The sequence below is a fragment of the Oncorhynchus mykiss genome, chromosome 13 (assembly GCF_013265735.2).
Source record: "Oncorhynchus mykiss isolate Arlee chromosome 13, USDA_OmykA_1.1, whole genome shotgun sequence".
Classification (NCBI taxonomy): Eukaryota; Metazoa; Chordata; class Actinopteri; order Salmoniformes; family Salmonidae; genus Oncorhynchus; species Oncorhynchus mykiss.
In genome coordinates, this window is record NC_048577.1 from 26,286,917 (window position 1) to 26,296,954 (window position 10,038).

Consider the following 10,038-nt stretch of genomic DNA (forward strand, 5'->3'; position numbering starts at 1 on the left):
ATTTGGTGACCGTGATGGTTTGAGGGCCAGATTGGGAATTTAGCCAGGACACGGGGGTTAACACCCCTACTTTTACAATAAGTGCCATGGGATCTTTAATGACCTCAGAGAATCAGGACACCAGTTTTATGGCCCATCTGAAAGATGGCACCCTTCACAGGGCAGTGTCCCCAATCACTGCCCTGGGGCATTGGGATATTTTTTTAGTCCAGAGGAAAGAGTGCCTCCTACTGGCCCTCCAACACCACTTCCAGCAGCATCTGGTCTCCCATCCAGGGACTGACCAGAACCAACCCTGCTTTGCTTCAGAAGCAAGCCAGCAGTGGTATGCTACACTTTGTAGTATTTTTACACTATAATAAATGTTTCTGATGCCACATCGTCCGTTTTCAAAGGGAGTCGGTCGGGCCCAGTCCCCAATGTCATGCATTTGGGTTGGCACATCTGAGAATGAATCCTGATATTCTAAAAGCGGGGCAACATTGTCAATACAATTGTACCCAAAAATTGTCCGCTGGTTGCATAAATAATTGATTACTAACTGTTACATAAATTGTAAACATGAAAATCAAAACCAAATGTACACCCCTTTGTTAATATGTATTGGCAGTAGTTCACTTAATGGTGAGGCATGGAATAATAAAACATGTATCTTTTGTCAGGCTGAATGTTTGAAATATGAGGTGATTTGAGTCATGCTTCTTCAGTAGTGGAATAAAGACAATTAGCATTTGAATGTTGTCAAGAAATACTGGAGTGATGTCAGATTGGTCTATAATCAATTTTATTAACAATTTATTATACCGCTTTCATGTGTGTGTATATACACAAACATCTGCAACAATTATCATATTACAAGTTAATTAAACAAGCAGCTTTTTCAACTTGTAGAAAACAGCTAGCTACATTTTGAAGTCCTGCATTTTGATTCAAGTGGGTCACCAACACAGTAAGTGTAACACAGCTCTTTTTTTTGTTAGTCACTTTTTGTTAAATAATACTTTCAATTCAGAGCCTGGATTTTCCCGAGGCTAATATCCATATCATGCTGCAATCAATTGAACAGGGCAAACGATAAGGTAGAACATCATTAAAATACTCCTACTACAATGTTAAAACATTCTACATTGTGACATCATTAAAATACTCCTACTACAATGTTAAAACATTCTACATTGTGACATCATTAAAATACTCCTACTACAATGTTAAAACATTCTACATTGTGACATTATTTGATTGATATCATGAAACAACTTCTTCATATATGTATTTTCTGATGTTTGATCAGAGATCTTTTATCAGAGTATCTCGTCACATTTATCACAGCTATGAGGTTTCTCTCCTGTGTGTGTTCTCTGGTGTGAAGTCATCTGGCTAGATGTAGGAAAACTCTTCCCACATTGCTCACAGCTATAAGGCTTCTCTCCTGTGTGTGTTCTCTGGTGTCGAATCAGATTGCTTGATCCAGTAAAACTCATCCCACATTGATCACAGAAAAAAGGTTTCTCTCCAGTGTGTGTTCTCTGGTGTGAAGTCAGCTGGCTAGATGTAGGAAAACTCTTCCCACATTGCTCACAGCTATAAGGCTTCTCTCCTGTGTGTGTTCTCTGGTGTCTTATCAGATTGCTTGATGCTTTAAAACTCATCCCACATTGATCACAGCTATAAGGTTTATCTTCTGTGTGTGTTCTCTGGTGTACTGTCAGACCACTAGATGTAGTAAAACCCCTCCCACATTGACCACAGCTATAAGGTTTCTCTTCTGTGTGTGTTCTTTGGTGTACTGTCAGACCACTAGATGTAGTAAAACCCCTCCCACATTGACCACAACTATAAGGTTTCTCTCCTGTGTGTGTTCTCTGGTGTACTTTAAGTTCTGATGAAGATTTGAAACCTTTCCCACAGTCAGAGCAGCAATGAGATTTCTTCCCTGTGGGTCTCTGCTGGTGTTTCTTGAGGTGTTTTGACGTGGAGAGACTCTTCCCTGCTTCATCAGCATCATGATGTTGTTGAGGACCCCCAGAGGATCCACGATAGTCCCGTCTCTCTCCTGAACAAAAAGTCGGACAGGTGGGTTCAGGCCCACAACAGAAAAAATACACTGTAAAAAAAGGTGATGCCAACAGCATAGCCATTATGTTGTACAAACAATGACGTCTAATGAATGTTAATTATTTGACATTTGTCTTAAGACAGTCAAGTGAACAAGTCATATTGTGTCTTGTTTTCCCATTAGTAGTAACATCGACGATTGTATGCTAGAAATACGATTTTAAAGTTGTTGAAATCCTAAGCAGTGTATCTGACAACTTTTGGTCTACAATATAGGCCCCTTTCTGTAGGTCTATGTTGTTGTTAGGTGAAGTTGTGTGTCCTACAGTAGGTCTATGGTATTGGAATAACTAGGGATTTATGCAGTAGCATGGAGGAGTTTCTGCAACCAAATTGCGTTTTAGAAAACAGACAGCGATGCACCTATTTGGGGATGTCTGATCGTACTTACCACTAATGATTTGTGGACCTTCTCAAAGTATTTTTTTCTTCACCTCAAACAGCAAGTAAACAAAGTCTTACTAAAATCTAATTGGCGAATGACAAAAGTTGCTCAAAGTATTTGTAAAATATTTCCAGCTCTCACTCTTGATAACCACTCGACATGAAAGGGAAAAATGTAATGCTCTGGTCCAGTGGAAAGGTCATAAAATACCTGATTACTTCTTATCCCTTACACAAATAGCCTACAGCTGAGTCTGTCCCAAACTCACTGGCACGGGGAAATTGGGGGCCCCGAATATTTTATATCAAGTTTTGGATAACCTAGGTGATAAAACTTGAAACAGTGTATCAACTATGTAGACAGGCCATGCACAGCCAATGTGATTTATTTTTATCTGGATATTTTCTAGCTGCTTTTATTTGTTGGCTTTATGTAGGCTACTTTTACATAGTTGGCAATAGCAATAAAAGTTTAGATTTGTATAATTTTCATTTAGATAGAATGTAGATTAATCATAGAAACTTCAGGACCATAACGTCAGAATTTACAAAGGTCAGCAGCAGCGGGAGGAGGAAGAGTTTTTTTTCCTTATGGTTAGGCGATCTTGATCTCCGGTTCCCTCGAGTCATTTGTGTGTCTCAATTATTTAATAAAAACGGGTGAATACTATGTTAAGGATGTAAAGAATATTTGCTGCTCTGTGGTATGTAATGAGGAGCAACCAGACGCTGCACACATTTCTGAAATTGCTTATTCCAGTTACTAATAAGCATGCACCCATTAAGAAAATTACTGTAAAAGCTGTTAAATCCCAGTGGATTGGTGAGGAATTGAAAAATGGTATGGTTGAAAAGGATGAGGCAAAAGGAATGGCAAATAAGTCTGGCTGTACAACCGATTGGCAAACGTCCTGCAAATTGAGAAATCATGTGACTAAACTGAAGAAAAATAAGAAAAAGATAATGAAACAAAGATAAATGACAAAGAATGATAGTAAAAAGCTTTGGAGAACCTTACAATTTTGGGAAAAAAGGCAAACTCTGCTCCATCATTAACTGAATCAGAAGGATCATTCATCAAAGCCCACTACTTTTATGATTTTTTCCATTGGCAAGATTAGCAAACTTAGGCATGACATACCAGCAACAAATGCTGACACTACACTTCCAAGTATATCTGACCAAATTATGAAAGACAAGCATTGCAATTTAGAACTCCGTGAAGTCAGTGTGGAAGAGGTGAAACAATTATTGTTGTCTATCAACAATGACAAGCCACCGGGGTCTGACAATCTAGATGGAAAATTACTGAGGATAATAGCGGACGATATTGCCACTCCTATTTTCCATATCTTTAATTTAAGCCTACTAGAGAGCGTGTGCCCTCAGGCCTGGAGGGAAGCTAAAGTCATTCGACATGCGCTATACTCTGCATAGTTAGCTCCAGGTAAAATGTTGCACTTATTCAGCCATTCTGTGACCAAAAACAAGCTACATATGGACAGTACCAATATAAACGGACTCTGGAAATGACAAAGCACCTCGTAACCTAGCTGGAAATGGGACAAACGGACCCCTTCTGTGGTAACCCCAGGAACAGGGTTTATATGAACCACAGAGACTGTGTGGGATAATAACATGGCCGTGTCCAACCCTGCTTGTTCCCTCGACTCCACTACCAACCACCCATCTCCAACAGGGCCCTTTACCTGTATCACGAGACACTTCATAGTGAGCTACAGGTAGGAATCAGCAATGAATCCCAATAATGAGCCACCTATGGGAGGGGTAACCCTTTGTGGACAAATCTCTCAACGAATTACTGCTACCCTGGGGAGATTGATATACCCCTTGAACACCGGCTCTGACCCTCATCGGATGTGGCAGGGCTTGCAAACTATTACAGACAACAAAGGGAAGCACAGCCAATAGCTGGCCAGTGACAAGATGAGCTAAATAAACTTCTGGGCTCACGTCGAGGAAAGTAATACTGAAACATGCATGAGAGCATCAGCTGTTCCGGACGACTTTGTGATCATGCTCTCCTCAGCCCATGTGAGTAAGACCTTTAAACAGGTTAACATTCACAAGGCTGCAGGGCCAGACGGATTACCACAACGTGTACTCCAAGCATGCGCTGACCAACTGGCAAGGGTCTTCACTGACATTTTCATCTCCTGTCTGAGCCTGTAATACCAAGATGTTTCAAGCAGACCACCATAGTCCCTGTGCCCAAGAACACTAAGGTAACCTGCTTAAATGACTACCGACCCGTAGCACTCACGTCTGTAGCCATGAAGTGCTTTGAAAGGCTGGTCGTGGCACACATCAACACCATTATACCAGAAACCATAGACCCACTCCAATTTGCATACCGCCCCAACAGAGCCACAGATGATGCAATCTCTATTGCACTCCACACTGCCCTTTCCCACCTGGACAAAAGGAACACCTGTGAGAATGCTGTTAATCGACTACAGCTCAGCATCCAACACCATGGTCCCTCAAAGCTCATCACTAAGTGAAGGACCCTGGGACTAAACACTGAGCACACCCCCATTCTCATGGGTTGTAGTGGAGCAGGTTGAGAGCTTCAAGTTCCTTGGTATCCACATTATAGGCTTAGTTAACTGGTTAACTGTTGAAATCATGGAAACACAATGACGATTCTAATTCTAGATTTGGAATATAATGTGCAGCACCTTGAATATATTGTTGTTTGACTACCAATGAATAAACCAGGGAGGAATTACTGAGAGTAGGAGCATGGTGGAGACCTCCAAGAGAGGGAAATCAGGAAGGGAAAATGACAGCAAGTAGTGTAGACGAAAGGGATAACACGTTGGTGAAGCAACAGATGTGCAGGAATGAGAACAATATAGGTGCTACTTTGAGAACACAAACTATCACATCTTTCACAGCACAGAGTGAGGGAGTCCAGGGGAAGACTGGAGGAGCAATGGAGGAAGCATTGTGGGATTCTCTTGGCGTGAGTACAGTTGAGACTGCGTGGAGGATGGTGAAGAACAGTGGAGTGAAAAGGGTTAAAGTTGGTAATGAACAGCAGTTTTGGGTCGGAGTGGGAATCATCAGGATGTTTTTGTGGGCGACCTGTTAACGGTCTCAAAGATGGTGAAGGATGAATTGGGTAAAGTGGAATCGGTTTGAGTGACCAGGAGTGGTATGATGCCGATTGTGTGTCAACAGTGCAAAAGGAGAAAGCTTTGTGTGGTTTAGGTTAACCATTTCAGGCAGACGCACATTGATTAAAATGAATGATAGACGGAAGGTCTTACTGTGGTTTGGTGAAGTGGTTCTCCCATCTTATGTAAAAACCTGGGTAAGTGAGATATATAGAAGCCGCTGCAGTGTTACAATTGTAAAAAAGTTTGGACATGTGGCAAGTGTTTGTCGAAGGGATAAATATGTCGTAGTCAGCTGAAGCATGTTGTATTTGTGATGGGAATCACGTTCCCGAAGTGCCCTGTACGGATGAAGGATGTCACATTAGCTAGGATGATCAGGCCCATCCAGCAGGTGTCCTATGAGAGGAGAAGGTAGTTCATGTCCCACAGTCTGCAGTGAAGCCATGCAGGAGAAGGATCCCAACACACTAATAGTGAACAAGGTGGACATTGTTGTGTTTCTAGAGCAAGTGTTAAATTGCATTAATAAATTATTAGTAACCTTCGTCCAAAACTAGTCATTTCTGCATTAGCTTGGAGAAGTTTCTACAACAAAATTGTGTTTGCATTGCTCTCACTGACGCAGTGATAAATTGGATTAATAATAAACAAATAAAACATCGAAGAAGCTAGACATCATTGTGAAGGCGGCAAATAGATTTCTGGATCTCCAGGACTTCACAGACGAAATGTTACAGGGAGTACTGAATGAAGACGTTCCATCCCTAGGTTCTTGAACCTGTGTAGGGATCTGAATAGGACCATTTTTGTTTGAAATTCAGGGTAGTGGAGTGAATTCGGTTTGTGTTTATTTTACATAATTAGTATGATTTGTTAATCCCATTTTTTTGCGTTTTGGTTATTTTTTTACAACCCCGTACTGTAGGTGGCAGCATTACACCTGATGAGTGTAGTCTGACCATAAACCTCAGAGAAGAAGACATGGCAGGAACCAAAGTGTTGGTCAGTGTTTCCAGTTGACCCTAATTAGATGTTACATTACATGTTGTTTTCTTACTTCATGTAGCCGGCTAGCTAGCCAACATCTTCATACTTCGCTTACTCCTCTCTGATAAGATACTGCAGCACAAACATGCTTATCTAGGCCTACACCAGCACCAGGCAGTATTAGCTAGCTACGTTTGCTCTGACTCTTAATACATTTAGCAAGCTAGCTAGCCCGCTACTAGCGATTAGCAGCTAACATTATTTGAGCAACACCTTGCTAAGAAAATACCATATTTCGCCTTTAATGTAATGGCATGAAAATAATTGCCAGAATATTATACAATGACTTATCAACAGCTCTAACAATTTGACCCCAACAGGAAATCTACACTGGCAGTTATAGAAAGACCCATTTACTATATAACCATTGATTCCAGTGATTCTTGAAGAATATAACTTATACATGCCTCAAATGTTGCAACCGTATTACCCCACCAGAAACCAAAACATAAGCTCTTATAACGCCACTGTTTGTAAACTAATACTATATGGCTGAGGAGTAGGGTCAATCCAAGAGTTCTGACCTCACAATGACAGTAAAGCACCCAAGCTAACTGGCTAACGTTGGATAACTTGCTAGATACAAATTAGAGAAAACCCTCACCATTTTACTTGCCCTAGCAGAGCTTCTTTTTCGTGTTATCCAGAGCGTTGGTGACTAACTGTGCTGCTGGCGACAATTTAATTTGAGCTTTTTTGCAGATGTTTACTTACACCGGCCATATTTAATGTATAAGTAGCTAGTTAACATATTACTGCTGTAAAGATATGCTATGCGTTTTGTAAGTTTAACTTCAGACCGTCCCCTCGCCCATACACGGGCGCGAACCAGGGACCAGGGACCCACGAAGCGTCGTTACCCATCGCTCCACAATAGCCGCGGCCCTTGCAGGGCAAGGGGAACCACTATTTCAAGGGCTCAGAGCAAGTGATGTCACCGATTGAAACGCTATTTGGCGCACACCACCGCTAACTAGCTAGCAGTTTCACATCTGTTACATAAGGATAGTGTAGCTAACATAACGTGTAAAGTAACTTATTTGAAAAGTCATGAATTTATTACATTGCTCAACATGTCATAATTAGTTAAAGCAGTTCATTTATATCGGCTCTCGTTGGACTTCGGCTGCATATTTTCCTCAAATCTGAAAACGACGTGAAGCCGCCCATTAACGGAATTGCATTATGAGCCCTAAAGTACTGCATGTATGTGTCATATTTTGGCGAATTTAGTACGACATCCGGGAACTTTTGGCACACTAACTACATCATACCAATAAGCATACTATATACTCAATTAACATACTTATACTAGCCGTACTAGTTGTGTTCTAACACAGCCATCACTTTTTTTTAAATTGTTTTAACTAGGTTGCCCCTTTAAAAAAATCCACACAACAATCAACCAATCTGCAGTTCAACCAATAACAAAGCTGTAATTCCACCACTTTTGGTAATAAGATGGATGGGGCTGGAGAAATGTAACTACTCTCAAATTCATAGACAGACCTATGGATGCAAGGACTTACCATCCATGATATCAGCATTATAGTTTTAACCATGTTGAGGCTATACAGTGTTATTTTACATTGTTTCTAAACATTGGAGTAAAAAAAAAAAGAAAGCTTATTTGGGGTTCTGATGGGGTACAACAGGGGAACTAAGCGCTTGAGGCATGCGTCATATTCAAGAATCAATGCCTATAAATAAATCATTTAAGTCAAAATATGGATGTGGCAATTGCAAATTTCCCCTTTAACACCACACATCAGTTCAACAACCGCAGATTTTGTGCTTCTGTTTAAGACAGTACTTACTAGTGTTAATCAGGGCCCATTCATCGTTAGAACCATCGGATGCCTTAAGATGCGTTTGGGAAAACGGGCCCAGATATCCAGTTTCCTCCTCTTCTTCATTGTTCGATGTGACAGTCACCTCCCCCTCCTCTTCTGTCACTGAAACGTCGTCGTCGACCTCCTCCTCTTCTTCTTTAACTGAGACGTCTTTCTCCTCTTCTTTAACTGAGACGTCTTTCTCCTCTTCTTTAACTGAGGCGTCTTTCTCCTCTTCTTTCACGGGAACAGCCTCAACCTCGACTTCTTTTTGTATTGTAACAGCCTCCTCTTCCTCCGCCTCTTTCACGAGAGCTTCTTTCTCCATCCAGTAGACCTCCTCTTCTTCAGCAGGAACGGGGTTCAGTTTGAGACTGGAGCTATGAGGCATGTACTGAAGTTGCTAAGTATAATTCAAAGCAGTGTCACTTTATCAGCACCACGTGATCAATGACGTCTGAAGAATCATTTTGTCGAACACCTGATTGGTATTGATGAATTTGGGCTCGTTCGACATAGCAGGTGACTGCTGACTGACTAATTTACAAATCCCCTTGCATCATAAATAACTACTCATTATTATTTATAAATCAGTCAGCCATTCACCGTTTACCCACAACGCAGCATGGATTTGATGCTCTCGAACACGGCCAGTGGTTTAATTGAAGACACGAAGGCTACGCTGCTACGGTGAACTTCATCTATAAAAATGTGGCTGTTCTACATTCTGTGTTCCTCAAAGCCTTGAGTAATTAACCTTTTTTTTTTTTTTTTTTTTTTTTTTTTTTTTTTTTTATAAACACACAATTGGCTGGAAAGAGCCAATGCTTCAAGACGCTTTGTTTCCCCATCACTACTTTTCAGAATGTTTTCTGTGAATTAGACAACAGGAGTTTTGTAACGTTTTCCACCTTGGCTTACTGTTAGTTGGGTTCTAACTGGTCTCCTCGGTAGTTGGTCTTGCTGACCATAAGCGCGCTGGTTGGCTACGCTGTTTAGCCTAATAGCTAGTTGGCTAAATAGCTAGCGTTAGCTGGCTGGCTAAGATAACTGCATATAGCTAACATTCTTTGATATTTGGTTAGATGGCATTATGTATTTCCAAAACTATGGTTTATTTTAATCACTCAAGTCATGAGCGCAAATAATTGGTTTAATTTAAAGTTCTACATTTGAAGTTATTTCTGTTGTAATTGACATCATAGGGAATAGGCTGGTCCTCCATATTACTTCACACCTGACTTTATCATTCTCCTGAATTCTGATCGGTTTTATGTAATAACAAAAAAAAATAGAACAGTGAGGTGTAACTTTGCAATGGAAATTGTAAAATATTTAATAAACAATACAAAACATACAAACATTAACTGCATCATACCTGCCCAGACCCACTAGAACACACCCCCATCTCCATTAACAACATCACACCTGCCTAGACCCACTAGATCACACCCCATCACCATTAACAACATCACACCTGCCCAGACCCACTAAAACACACCTCCTTCTCCATT

General features: G+C 40.8%; 1 protein-coding gene across 1 annotated transcript; it reads right to left on the bottom strand.

Moving 5' to 3' along the window:
* Positions 1-791: 791 nt before the first annotated feature.
* On the bottom strand, positions 792-8,978 carry LOC110487377 (gastrula zinc finger protein XlCGF17.1). The gene is made up of 2 exons (XM_021559306.2): positions 8,510-8,978; positions 792-2,053 (listed from the first exon to the last, which is right to left on the bottom strand). The coding sequence occupies exons 1-2, from the start codon at positions 8,913-8,915 to the stop codon at positions 1,302-1,304; spliced, it is 1,158 nt and encodes a 385-aa protein (XP_021414981.2). The 5' UTR covers positions 8,916-8,978; the 3' UTR covers positions 792-1,301.
* Positions 8,979-10,038: the final 1,060 nt, after the last annotated feature.

What these genes read in the sequence shown, in the direction of transcription:
- LOC110487377 (XM_021559306.2), bottom strand. Translation starts at nt 8,915, where the DNA reads ATGCCTCATAGCTCCAGTCTCAAACTGAACCCCGTTCCTGCTGAAGAA. An exon ending in ATGGGCCCTGATTAACACTA is followed by an intron (nt 2,054 to 8,509) that starts GTAAGTACTGTC and finishes CTTTTTGTTCAG; the next exon opens with GAGAGAGACGGGACTATCGT.